The 14,293-nt window shown below is 38.9% G+C and overlaps 1 protein-coding gene across 1 annotated transcript in view; it reads left to right on the top strand.

Moving 5' to 3' along the window:
• The window catches only part of pcsk5b (proprotein convertase subtilisin/kexin type 5b), a 141,028-nt gene that overhangs the window by 92,875 nt on the left and 33,860 nt on the right, over positions 1 to 14,293 (top strand). Inside the window, exons 22-29 of the mRNA XM_088076712.1 lie at positions 128 to 264; positions 3,525 to 3,725; positions 7,148 to 7,216; positions 12,801 to 12,861; positions 12,948 to 13,093; positions 13,366 to 13,572; positions 13,862 to 13,945; positions 14,099 to 14,285. Coding sequence (XP_087932838.1) covers positions 128 to 264; positions 3,525 to 3,725; positions 7,148 to 7,216; positions 12,801 to 12,861; positions 12,948 to 13,093; positions 13,366 to 13,572; positions 13,862 to 13,945; positions 14,099 to 14,285 — 1,092 coding nt within the window. The remainder of the gene's footprint in view (positions 1 to 127; positions 265 to 3,524; positions 3,726 to 7,147; positions 7,217 to 12,800; positions 12,862 to 12,947; positions 13,094 to 13,365; positions 13,573 to 13,861; positions 13,946 to 14,098; positions 14,286 to 14,293) is intronic.

The raw sequence follows: 14,293 nt of genomic DNA, 5'->3' as shown, positions 1-14,293 counted from the left end.
TATTTCTTGTAGATTAAAAGAAAATGCAACAAAGTGTACATGTGTTATCAAGTAAAATATTCTATAATATGTACAGTGGCTGATGCTGATTTTGTATGTTCACTGTGAGCCACATCCCCACCTGCAGGTTCTTTGATGATGGGAGCTGCAACATCCGCTGTAAGGCGGGGCGTTATGCCATGGGAAGGCAGTGTCATCTCTGTCACCACACCTGCCACGAGTGCACCGATGAGGGACCTGACAACTGCACAAGCTGCGACAGAGGTACAGTAACTCCAGTCAAGATTTGGAAAAACACATTTTTTTACCTTGTTTGAAAATGAAATGCCTATTCATCCAACTAGAACTATCAACATTTCAATATTTATTAATGAGTAAATCCAAATTGCATTCCCTTAACTGACAGATAAAAGTATTAATAGGCCTCTCTATATTTGAACATTTCCCTTCTTTTCTTCTCCGCCATATAAAACCTGCACGCTTTCAACCTCTTAAGTAACATGGTAGCTATTTGCAGAGGTGCACTGGTGTTCACTTAAAATCCCATCTATCTAGCTGTGACTGGAAGGTAAGTGAAATCGTGCTTTTTTGTAACATCACATGGATCAAGCCAAGGCTCATTTGTGCCAGACTCCACCAATCAATCCTGTAAAGGTAAATTAATCTAATTAAAGCAGTAATTCAGCCAAGGTCTGCTGATAGATGTGTTAAAGGGGGGAATCAGTCATTTGTTCCTTGTGTCCTCATGCAGAAATCTCTGCACATCTCTCAGATTTTTAGCTCAATGAAAGGACAAGCTGTGTCTAGATTCGATCTCTACTTCCTTTAAAAAATCTACTTTCTGGTAAGTTTTATGATGTTAGGATTGTGTAAAAAAAAAACAACCTTTTTCATCACTGTGAAAAAAATCGTTATGATAAAACCCGGACGTCATTAGAGGCTCACAGCTGAAGAAATATCAACTTGAAGGTTGTAATAACTGTGTTTATCACAGTTTCACAGACAGTATTATGGCTGTCAGAATGAATGTATTTACACTGGGGAGATTCTGTTACGCTCACACCCACCTACACACACACACACACACACACACACACACACACACACACACACACACACACACACACACACACACACACACACACACACTTAAAGATAGCCAAGGAGAAGATTAACACCAGATTTCCCCTTCACACACACTCTCCCTCTCATCCTCACGTGTGCACACTCACACTCTCAATTAGCCGGCAAGTTTGTCAGACTGTGTTTGCAAATGTGGTTCCATTTAATTGCAGGTCTGTCTGAGGCTCAATGAGACATAACAATAATAACATGAAGAAACCCTCCATCTGTCTCTCCCCGTGTCATTCCTCTCTCAAAACAACCTCTCTTATCTTGGCCAGTCACCCCCAAACACACGCACACACAAGCACGCACACGTATACTGGTACACGCTGAGCAGACATTTCTTGATACTGACCTTTGATAGTAATGTTGAGTTTCACACCCTTTCTGTCTCCAGAGGGGGCAAAGAATGAGTGTAACAGAGATCAAGGGAAGAGGTGAAGGCAAGAAATGAGATGGCTTATCAGAAACATACACACACACACACACACACACACACACACACACACACCACACAAACACACACAAACACACACAAACACACACACACACACACACACACACACACACACAAAAGCCCACATGCATGAAATTACAGTCACACACTCTTGTAGAGAAGTTTTTGTTTGATTTCTGTGCAGCAAAAACAGGCTGGAAGGAATTTAATCTTATAAGCAACTTACAGTCCAATTGGGAAATTTAACCACTCATGAATACTTAATGTTTAAATATAAATACCACTAAATTAATAGCATTTAAACATTACAGGAAAGCAAAACCAGTAGATTGACTGAGGTGTTCTACTTCACAAAAAACAAAACCAGGTACTTTTGGATCCAAGGACACGAGACCAAAAAAGAGGATAAGTCATAACCAAAAAATAATGTGGCACACTGCCTGTCAAAAGTTAAAAAGACTTCATTAAACAGACTTCGTTGGGGCCTACATTTTTAAGCTCACAAAGTTCATCAGGGCATGGTGAAGAGCACACGATTTTACTTTGAAAACCATGTATTCCAATTCATGTAGTTTGAGGGCTCGTCATTATAACTGCAAGCAGCTTATTTCAAAATGCTCAGTACCTAGAATGTGAAGACTCATGCACACCTTTGATAACTTGTACGTAGGTGTGCAGGAAGAGAATGTCCATAGGTAAGAGAAGAGAATTCACACACACTGTCCTTGCACCTACTTGCAATAAGCTTTATTTAAATACACAACATTTTGGCCCTCAGACCTTCAGCAGGTAAACATGTATAGCTGAAGATGATCTAAGGACCAAAACATTGTCTATTTAAATAAAGTATATTGCAAGTAGGTGCAGGGACAGTGTGCACCAATTCTCTTCTCTTAGATATGCAATATCAAAACTTTTTAGGGATCAGAAATTTTGACAGAAGGTCTTTCTTTTTTTTCTCAGTATTTTCAGAATCTTCAATTCTAATTGGTTATTTTGTAGGTCAAAAAATAAGTCAAGTTAAACAACAACAACAAAAACATAGTTTAAATTGATGTGTGTACATGTGTGTGAGTTCTTGTCCCTCACAACAAAGGTCGGATTTATTAAATCCCAGCTCCAGAGACACCGTCAAGGGTCCTGTTTTTGTTTCTACGTTTAGCCTCATATTTAAGTCCGCTAAGGAAGTAGTGAGTAAACACTGGCATATACTGACAAGTGACCTTCCTATTTCAAGTTCATTTCAAAACCAGCCTCTATATTTTTTATAAGAGGTCTTCCAACCTGCAAGATCACTTAGTCAAATCTGATTTCCGATGGAGGCCATCTAATTTTTCCTTGTCATAACTGTATACACTGTTACTCTATGATCAAGGGCAGTCATTTTATTCACCCCAAGTCTGGTGCTGACATCAAAGTCACATGTAATACTAAATTTGTGTGTGTGTGTGTATAGGTATGTGGGCATATATCGGCATCATTATTTTTATTTTAGTTTATTCATATATTTATTCATTATTATTATTTGTTTTATTGTTTTTTGTTGTTGTTGTTTTTTAATTAGCTAGTATGATTATCGTCGTTGCATTTATTTTCATAACACTACTGTGATTCACCCCTGGAAAAAATCCTAAAAAAATCTTAAACATTTTTTGGCTCCCCCTGCTGGGATATACCATGCTGTTTATATTTGTGGATTTTATCATTACACCTGGGAAGATTCATGAGGTTATTGTCAATGTACATGCAGTAGAGGGGCGTCTGGCCTGAAACGTTCATGTGACAATTGGAGCGCTGCCCTATTTTGATTGTTTTTGTTATTCATTTCTGAGGATTCATCACCCTTTTCTGTCTTTTGTATTGGGAGTGAGCGTGTTATATTTGATTTTTACGCCCTCACACATTTCCCATACTGATTTCCTGTCATCTTTCTCGCTCCTAGATAAGTTTGGTGTGGCGAGGTACCTCTTTCAGAGTCAGTGTCGGGATGTCTGTCCTGAGGGATTTTTCCACTCTTCAAGGAAACGGTGTGAACCCTGCTCTGCAGACTGCATTATCTGCTCATCAGCAGATCACTGCCTCCACTGCAGCCAAGGACACAAACTCAGAAATGGACAGTGCATCCAGTTGGAATGCAGTGAAGGTGAGACATGCAAGAGCCCAGCAACACATACAGTACGATACACACCTATTTACTAATGTGTCTATGAACATCACTCTTTGTTAATTCTGCAGAAGAAATGCTGAATAGGTGGGTCACCACTTTGAGTAAAAGTAACCATGAATAAAAAAAAATGTATCCTACATCTCACTATTGTTAAATAAATGAAGAGTTTGGGAGGGATTTAATAGCTGCCTCTGTCGCTCAGCACCGCTGTCAGAGCTGGGCTGAATTTGGCAAACTGTCACCTCAGGGAACACACATGAAGCACAGTGACCTCATTTTAAAGCAAGTATTAAAATTCAAATGCAAACTGTGCCAAAACAAAGTATGCCAACACCCAGAGCTCCACGCACAAATGCATTAAGTATATAACATGCATGCATTTACCAAAGAACAGGAAACTTTTCTGTGAACTGGTACACTCTGGTTCTAAAAGTGTTTGGATTTCAGTGTCAGGTGTGAAAAATGTGCAGTAGAGAAGAGGAATTTTAAGCTTCTGAAGATAACAGAAATATTTCACAAGGTTATATCGTTCATTTATATGTCATTTTTCAACACAAGGTTGAACTGTGAGATAGAAGTTATTGCCACTTCATGCTACATACACATTGAACACAATTAACATAATGTAATTTCCACGGGGGAAAGGGAGGACTTTCCAATTCTCAAAACAAACCCTTTTGTTTGAAATTATATGAAAGAAGATAAAAAGTGTCCATGAAGTGAGTCAGTAAATCATGAATATAACAATGAAAGAATATGATTAATTGTCTCAGAAGACGAAAGACATATGGCCACAAAACAAAACAAAACAAAACATTAACACAATAACAGAAACGCTGCATTTGTGTACTGGTATTACATGATGGCTCTTGTTTGAGGTTAATACTGTATGAAACAAAGAAAATATCTTTTAAAAGAAACAGATGAAATTGCACCACCACAAGGCTGTAAGTCTTGTTACAATGTTGGGAGTGGGGGGCACATATTAAACATATTAACATATGGTCCTCAGCCAGAGAATTTTCAGCCTGAAACACTGAATTTCCTGCACTTTGGAGGATTTTATGCACCAGTCTGTGCCTTTTCTGCCTCAATTTACCATCTAAATGAAAAATCCTCTGTTAATTTCCCCTGAAAACAGTTAGTGCCAGTGTATTCTTGCCTATACTTCTTGCTCTTAATCTGTTCAACTAAAGAACATTTGCTGAATTTATTTAATATCCTTGGGGAGATTGTGAAAGATGAATACATGCACTTATCTCATCATATAAGATCAAATGTGAATGCCAGCCAAAGGAGGATTGAGAAAGAGCTGAAACGCTTTGAGTGAGATGTGTTTTTCTTTTTTAAATATTTCCGATTAAGAGGAGAGGTGGAGGTGGTAGTTACAACTTGACGGCACTAAATGTGAGGTGAGGTGAAAAGTAACGATGAGAGTTTGTATGTGAGGATATAAATTATATGAGTGGGAGGATGAGACGAAATTCTTATCATGTGTAGCAGGCAGGTTTCAACAGGCCCCACAGACAGCTTGAACTCTGGAGGAGGTAAAATAGCTATTAATTTGACAGTTTTCTCATCTCTTTTTTTCCTTTGGTGGTATCACAGGCAGAGCAAAGACACCGCACTGATTGATGTGACATAGATGACAAAGTTCAACATATAAACATTACAAAATGGAGCTAAAAGGTCAAAAGATGGCAAAGTGTGTAATTCTAAAATAAGATGAGCACCACGAAACTGGCAGTATCTTATTGATTAATGACAAAAACTAACATTACAATGGTAATTTATGAGACGGGTGGTAATTTGATTGTTATGGCTGAGAGATAAACTGCAATCCACTTTAACAGCTGTGAGTCATTTGTTGGAACAAACAAAGAAATGTCTTTAACGTAAAAACAATTTCATTTTCCTCCAATACTTAAATTTTAAATAACTCAACCTTTTTGGAGCAATTAACATGAAGTCAAATACATTTGACAAGATCATTTTTCTTATCTCTTTATTTAATGGTCCAGTGTGTAGGATTTAGGGGGATATAGTGGCAGAAATGGAGTAGAATAAAAAACTATGTTTTCTTTAGTGTCTAATCATCTGATGCTGAGCTGTTTATATCTACATATGGAATGAGTCCTCATTTATGGAAATCACCATGTTGCACTGCCATGTTTCTACAATAGAACAAACCAAACACTGACTCAAGATAGGGCCATTCATGTTTTTTTTATCATAGCAAGGAGCCCCTCTGTGATGAGCAGCATCATAAAAACACTTATTTTTTTAATGTGAAACTGCTTTATTCAGTGTTTTACTAATTTAAAACACCAGATCCATTGGGAGAAAAAGGATATCTCTGTGGACAACAGCACATTAGCTGGTGCTGGGCTGGCCCTTCTGCATCAAGCTGGGCAGCATTGGAGGAACACTGACTGTAATGTGAAACTATTCAGTTTTACCAGGTTTAATCACCGTTTGTTTTGGATAGGAAGAGACCTCTGTGGATATTTCTGCTCCTGCTTAAAACCTTCTGCATAATGGTTATGCTTAGTACATCGGAGAAGCCTCAACTGGTTGCAATCTGCAGTCCTCACTACTAAATCCTACACATCTAGTGGTGAGGTTGCAGATTGCAATCAGCTGAAACTTCTCCCATAAATCAAAAGGCGCAAAAGGCGCAAAAGGCCCTCTCTAGAGCCAGTGTTTGATTTGTCCGTTCTGGGCTACTGTAGAACAATATAGTGGACTCTTCAATAATGAGCCATTGACTGTCCCAGAGTTGGCTTGAAATCTAAATTCATCAACAAAAGATTTATGGCGTCAAATGTTATAATTCTGACAGAGAATAAGCATTGCATCATACAAAAGTAAAAGCACTTTCTGTTTAAAAACTACATCATAAAAAAAGAGGAATAGAATATAGTGTTTAATATTTTGTGGTTCATGGTCACATGATTGGATATGTTTCAGCCATGCAGCTCTAATGGGGAAAGCTTACTGAACAAATTCAGGGGACCTAAGCCGTACTACACAGTGATATAATTGTTTCTGAGAGATAACAATTGTCAGTATTCTCTTCCTTCTACTTCTTTTTCGGACATATAATACTTGTGTTGTTGATTTCTGATTGGTATTCTGATGTTGTTTTTCCTAATTTTATTTTAGTTTTATTCTCCCCTTTTATTTGGCATGTTTGAAATACAGATCTAAAGAAACAAAGTTAAAGTAAGTTTTCTTAAACCACACTACATTGGGTGAATTTAAACATGTCTAGTTGGCACCTTTTATATGATCTTTAAATCTATTGAAAAAGTACAAATGGACATATGTTATTTCATCATCATTTTCTCATGTGTTATTTTTTTTTAATTTACTCTTTTATTTGCTGTTTTGACCAGGTGAGGTTGCAGACGCAGAGAAAGACGACTGTATTCCCTGTGACGAGGGCTGCATGCTCTGTAAACGCAGTAAGTCCATCACATCTTAATCTCACTATATTACGATATACGATATTACTAATTATCTGATGTGTGTAGACTAATAATGCCATATTTAAAATTTGAGTTCCACAAAAATCTTGTTTTAATGTGTTAAGGATCTATACATGTTAGGCAATTCATTGTTCATTGTAAGCTGGTTGTCCTTTTCCTTTAAAAGATAAATACACAGTGTTAATTTAAAGGAGTACAAAATTGTCAGGAAGAAAACATTTACTGGGAACAAGACTCAAGACTCATGAGTACCCTTAGACCTCATTTTTATTGAGATATATGGAGGTGAGAGTAAAAGGGACCCCTCTGAAAATTGTCATGCCAGTTGTTCCCTTGCCAAAACTGAGTCTGAAGTTAGAGCATTATTTAGCCCGCTTCCAGACAAACTATCCCATAATGGTTGGTACCAATAGATGCCTTAGGTTATCTAGTTTCACAATCTACCATTACTTTCACACATTCTTTAAAACTCAGGGCACCACAGGCTCTTAAATATAGTCATGTTGGCCTCTAATAATTTTTGCTGGGAGGGGCCAGTGTGGGGGCCAGCAATTGTATCATGGGGGCCATGCCCCCCCACGGGCCCTCCGTGAAGCCACCACTGCATTTCAGTTTTATGGAGTCGGAGTTAAATGAGATGTTGGGAAAGCTTGAAACCAAAAGATGATACTTAATAAAGGAGGATTTACTGCACTATTTTTTTGACAGCGTAAATGTGAATGAGCTGCTATTAATCATTGTTGCACCACACTCTTTAGGTCAGAGGTGTCCAAACTTTCTGAATGGGGGCCAGATTAGATAATGTGAGAAAACTGGGGAGCCAGTTACTTCTCACATCATAGGGATTACTTAAAAAAAAATCACATACAGATCAGACAAATGCAACAGTTTCCGAAAACGACGGCTTTAGCGCTCAACGCTGTTACACTTCTTTCTTTGTTTGCTTGTTTATAAGCTCTTTATGAAAACACACAACCTCTGCCAGTGTAGTTCCTACTTTGTGCATAACTGTATGACAGTTCTGCCATGAGCTGCAAAAAGAGAAAAATGCAAAGTGATCTTACTTGTTTAAACAATGTTGTGCAAATTTGTGTGGTGGACGACATAAAGTGTAATTTGAAAGATTGTCTCAGGCTGAATCATGTCTTTAAACTTAACTTTGACTTTGCTTTTAGCTGGCCTGATGCTTATTAACTTCTCCAAAAGAAACACCTGTGATCTATTTTATGTCAGAGGCAGACATAATCTATCCCACAAGGGGTTAAAAAAATGATTTTCCTGGGTAGATGCTACCGGTAATTGTTTGTCCTTCCAAAACTGTTTCTCTCCAACCTGCCAGTAAATATGAAAAATCAACATATTATTGTTTCTAACAAAAAGGGATAGTAAAAGGCTCTTTTTCTGTGTTGTTTTGAATGTAATTTGTTTTTTGCTCAACAGTGCAAAAATGTGAAAACGTAAACCACAGTATAAAATCTGTATAAATCTCATTCCTTGTGGTCTTACACCTCGCCCTGTCAGTACAAGCCACATAAAGACGAGAGCGCTTCCTTCTCCCAGAAATGGTTACACCAACATACCTCTGAAAGTTGTTATTGTGTTGAACTAGTCTGCAGGTGGAGACGGGTGTCATTATGTCATTATGCATTCTCGGTAGAATATCTTTCTTCACTCTCATCCCCACCACAGCCTCCTCACCACCCACCCGCTTTCAGTAATCACAATTCTTCAAGCTAAACAAGTCAGTCAGCAGATTAGAGATTTGAGATGATTGGCCCTGTGACGCGATGCTACGGGCTAAAGTGAAGATGAAACAGAGCACGTAGTGTCTGGCATCTAATATGTGTGTATGCTTACATTACATGCTCACATGTTTGAGACCTGAGGCAGTTTTGGATGCTCTCCACTTTTTGTGGGGCTACTTTTGGGGTATGGATTTCTGTGTAATGTTAAATCAAAGTTAAGATTACAGTAGATATAGGTTGGGAGTAAAATATGCACTATTATGTATTTAAAGGGTATCATTATCTTAGTGTGTGTGTTTATGAAAATATTGCACTGGCCCACAATTTCTGCATGTGTTCTAAGGCCAAACATTTGCATTTGAGGTGTCTTGGTTTCATTTTGCACAAACTACACATTTAAGATTAGGTTTAGTAAATGAGCTGTGTCTGTGAGTGTGTGTGTGTGTGTGTGTGTGTGTGTGTGTGTGTGTGTGTGTGTGTGTGTGTGTGTGTGTGTGTGTGTGTGTGTGTGTGTGTGTGTGTGTGTATTTGTGTGTGTGTGTAGTATGATGTTGTGTTAGAGCTGTCAATGAGCACGGCAGCTTGACAGTGCGTTAAGATGCAGCAGCCCCTCCACAGTCCTATCGCCCCCATCACATTACTTTAGTACTTCTTTTTAACTCATCATCAGTTTATACTTATTTATCCTCTTTACTCTCTCTTATTATACTCCTTTATCACGGTGCAAGGGTCCAAAAATATTTAATAATTTGATCAATCAAGTTTTGAATCTGTCTTCCCTGTTTTTTTTTTCTTTCTTTCTGTTAAAGTGTTTTCAAATAATAAATCCCCTTGAGATAAACCTGTGATACTGGTCTATATAAATAAAAAAGACTTGAGTTGTCTCCTTGTAACTTCGGGAATGGCAGTGATGCACACCGTGAAAAGAGCTCCCTCAGGTTGGCAAAATCATCAGAACATGTCTTTTACCTGGGATAAAAAAGGCTTCATTATCTTGGCTATCCTTGGCACATGGCTCCATGGCTTCCTCTGTAATGGAGCACTGCTGCTGACACATCTCTAATTAGTCTGTGTGCTCGTCTGTGTTCAGACTTTCTATGAACTTCACCAGTCCTCCTCCCTGGGTGTCTGTGCCCTCACTTTTTACTCTTTTTCCTGAAGCATCTCAATAGTATTTTTTTGTTTTATTTATTTTATTGATTGCTACATATCTTTTTTGGCCATCAGTGTTCAAGATGATTTACACATATTGTCAAATGCACCATAATTTTCTTTCTCTGTTTCAAAACTGCTGTTGATCTTTACTAGTCATATTAGGCTTCAGAGAAGAATTATACTTACAGCTCCTTTACTGTGGAGTTTGTTTTTCCCATATTTTGTAAAAAGTGTTGTCTGCCGTCCACTTAAATGTAACATAAGGTAACCTATGGTACTAGCCACGTTGGCATAGTTTGTCAGAGAGGGGGCTAAATAATGCTTTAAAGTTAGGCTAAAGTTGGTTTATGGTTACCTGACAACATGACTTAAAGGCGAAGTGTGTGAAATTAAGATGGTAGCAGATGCAAAAATGCGAAAATGTGAATGGCCCTATCTAGAGCCAGTGTTTGGTTTGTCCATTCTGGGCTACTGTAGAAACATGGTGGTGCAACATGACGATCTCCGTAAATGAGGACCATATGTAGATATAAACGGCTCATTTTAATGTACGAAAAATGCAACAATTCTTATTTTCCAGTGCCAATATATCCCTCTAAATCCTACACAGTGGAACTTTTATAACCAACAAAATATGTTGGTGATGTTGAATTTTTGATCACGCAACATCACAACTTAAATTCAACCAAAAATCAACGTCTAACAGAGTTGGTAACCAGCTGGGTATATTCACACATCTATTCTGTGTTTTGCTCACTCTGTTTCCACTCCTCAAGTACGTCTTGACAGGGGATGATTGGAGGTGATAGTGAAACTGAGTTCATCCATCTCCACTCACCTCTTTATTACTGAGTCAGAATGCTAATCACTCTAATGTGTGATTTTGTGCATGCACTGTGCATCATGTGTGTAATATGTGAGAGCGTGTAGACTGCCAATGTGTATGCGAATGAGTGCTTACACATTCCACAAGTGCACACTTCAGGATGCCAGTTTAAATTCTGTTGAAATCCCCCCTCCCATGGCTTTCACAGTTAATATTTATGCGGGAGCTATTTTCTCTCTTCACATAGACACAGCCTGAAGGCATGATTTCCGTCTCCTCTGTCCCTCCCACCTTTCCTTTCTCCCAGTCTCTCTCTCGCTCTCTTTCTCTGTATGAGTAATTGCTTTCACAGGTAGTGGCTTGTCGACCGCATTGAAGTGCAAACCAGTGCAGTGTTAAGTTTTGGGTGCTGGAAGGAGACTGAGATAGGAATGGGGTGTGGGGGTCGATGGAGACTTTTCTGGAGAGGATGAATGTCCCCAGGGAAAGTCTGCAGTAGGGGCTTGTTTAGTGGTTATTTCCATCTCTTTCTCCCCATCCTTATCTCCCTCCGTATCCCCTCTCTCTCTTTCTGATCCTATCTCATCCTTTCTTTCTCTTCCTCTTGCCCAACTCCTTACTCCCTCTGTCCTTGGAGATGTTTTGACATCGTCAGACTATGGGATGACAGAATGGCCCTTCCTGAATTACCATTTGGATGATTTTGATTGACAGCAGGAATTAATTAGTTTGGAGGGAGAAATGAACTTTCTCCTTTGGTGTGAAAAAAACAACCTCTCTCACACACCTGAATTACTTATTAATATCCCCTGCATAGGTTCCCAGGTCTCCAGTGACAAAAAATAAATAAAAATCACATTAACAGCAAATATGCAAGTGTTTTACATAACCCAACACTCCCACTATGCTTGTTGTTATGTCGCTGAGCAAAAGTACACCTGCAGAGCAAGATGCACACACACACACACACACACACACACACACACACACACACACACACACACACACACACACACACACACACACACACATACACTGTACAACAGAATAACAGCATCTGACTTCTTGAAGATTAGAGAAACTACCAGACATAAGAACGTGAACTAAAATGCCTGCAGAGACTCTTTGACTTTTACATTTCTTTGAAGACTTCTAAGTTTGATTTGTTTGCTTGTTCTACATTGATCACACTCAGCTGATGATTGATCTGTGAATGCAATTCAGCTCTTCAGCGAACTGGATACATATATTGCGTGTTGTCAGAGTGCCTCCTGCTGGTGATACAGGATACTGGGTTTAGAAAAATTGAGGTGGTGCCCTTGAGTGAAGGTAGATTATATGAGTCATTCCTAAGGGTTTTTTTTAACAGAGGGGTTTGTTCATATAACATTCATAGCCTGTTTTATATCACATTTTATTTCCAAAAACATGTCAAAAAAGTTTTTTTTATAGATCTTGACAGCACTTTCTTAGTGATAAAAGGGTCAAATTCCATCTATAAAAACCATTGATATTAATGTGCAAACAAAATCAACCTTGCTTTATCCAAAGTTCAAATGTATGCAAATTAAGCATATTTAATTACACAATGATGTGTTTGCATATTTAAATTTCAGAAAACTTGTATACAAAAAAATATTGTCTTAATTTAAGTAATCAGCTGGGGAAGTTTTATGGTGATGTCTGTTAGGTAAAAGTTGAACTGTATTCACCTGTTAAGTTTCCCCTTAAACAAAAGCTGCAACATTACGGCTGATACATTAGGCTCTCTCTCTTCAATCACAGCATGTCTGATTTGTCATATGATTTGTTAAATGTCTGCTCTTCACCACAGAGGATTCAGGAGATCAGACGCAAGGAACCGTTTGCCACAAATGTGAAGATGGTTACTACCAGTAAGTCTCCAGATTTTCATTGAATTGTACCCCAATGTTTATATGCCCCTGTATTTATACTACCCATCCGTCTCTCTGTCTGTCAGGTTGGGCACAGACTGTCATCAGTCCTGTCCGGATCGGACCTACAGTGTGAACGATACCATGGTGTGTGCTCCGTGTGAAGATGAAAAGTGTGTAATCTGTGACAAGTCCCAGTGCTACTGGTGTGAAGAGGGATTCTACGTCTTTGGTAACATTTGAACCACTTATAATGTTGGGCTATGGTGTGAATATGAGCTGGAGACATTTCTTGTGAAACTGTGAACCACATCTGATGTTGATGTTAATTTAGTAGATATCTCTGACAGTATTTGGTTTTCATGCTTTTTTACACATCTGTTGAAGTCGATGATAACAGGCATCCAAGTATGACAAAGTGCCAGAGATGACAAATTATTTTGTCATTAAAAGAATAATTTTAATGGTATATAGAGGAAATAAAATGTGTATTTCTGTGTCCAGATGACAAGTGTGTGGATCACTGTAGGGAAGGTTTCTTTGTGGACGAGGAAAGCCAGGACTGTGAGCCTTGTCACCGTGACTGTCGTACCTGTGGAGGGCCACAATACGATGACTGTGATTCCTGTGAGGACGGATTCACGCTGAAGAACGGAGAGTGTTTACAGGACAGACAGCTTGCTCTATGCCCTGAGACACACTTCAGAAACAGTATGGCAAATGTTCATTTTTACCTCAGTACTAATTGTTGTCAAGACTTGTGCCTACCTGTGCTCGTAAAGTGTGATGCTGACAGCTTCTCATCAAACTGAAATTAAAGGCACTGCTGTCATCTACTGCTGCTGAGGCATGCAGTTTAATATATTTGTGCATCTGTCATTAGGTACTCAATAACACATCCTTTGGTCCATTTTTCATCATCCTCTCTAATATCTTCCTCTTTTTCATGTCATTTATGTGTACATATTGTGTCCTTGTTTTGTTTGCTGTTAACCATCAGGTCAGGGTGAATGTGAGACGTGCGACTCCTACTGTCAGACTTGCTCTGGTCCAGGGAAGGACGACTGCAATAGCTGCTACTCTGGTAAACATTTGTAGACTAAGCTTTTGAAACTACAAAATGTTGAGTGGGCTTGTCTTTGTCTTGTGCTTTTTTCTAGAAAGGAAGAGAAAGCTGTTAACTACTGACAACTTTTGTGCCCTGTAATCTTGTATCTGTGTGTCTTTCTGTCTTCAGGTCGTTTTTTGACTGCCCGACAGACCTGCTCTTTACGTTGTCCATCAGGCACATATGCCAACAAGGCTTCCAGCAAGTGTGAAGACTGCTCGAAAGGTTGTGTCACGTGCCAGGACGCCCAGCAGTGCCAGCACTGTCGCAATGGGCTTTACCTTCAAAACGGAGGATGTGTGGTAGAGTGTCAGAGGTGCTCTT

This window comes from Plectropomus leopardus, chromosome 4 (genome assembly GCF_026936395.1).
Source record: "Plectropomus leopardus strain MGB_pleo_1.0 chromosome 4, ASM2693639v1, whole genome shotgun sequence".
NCBI lineage: Eukaryota > Metazoa > Chordata > Actinopteri > Perciformes > Serranidae > Plectropomus > Plectropomus leopardus.
Note: the sequence above shows the minus strand (reverse complement) of the source record. Positions and strands in the feature narration are given on the sequence as shown.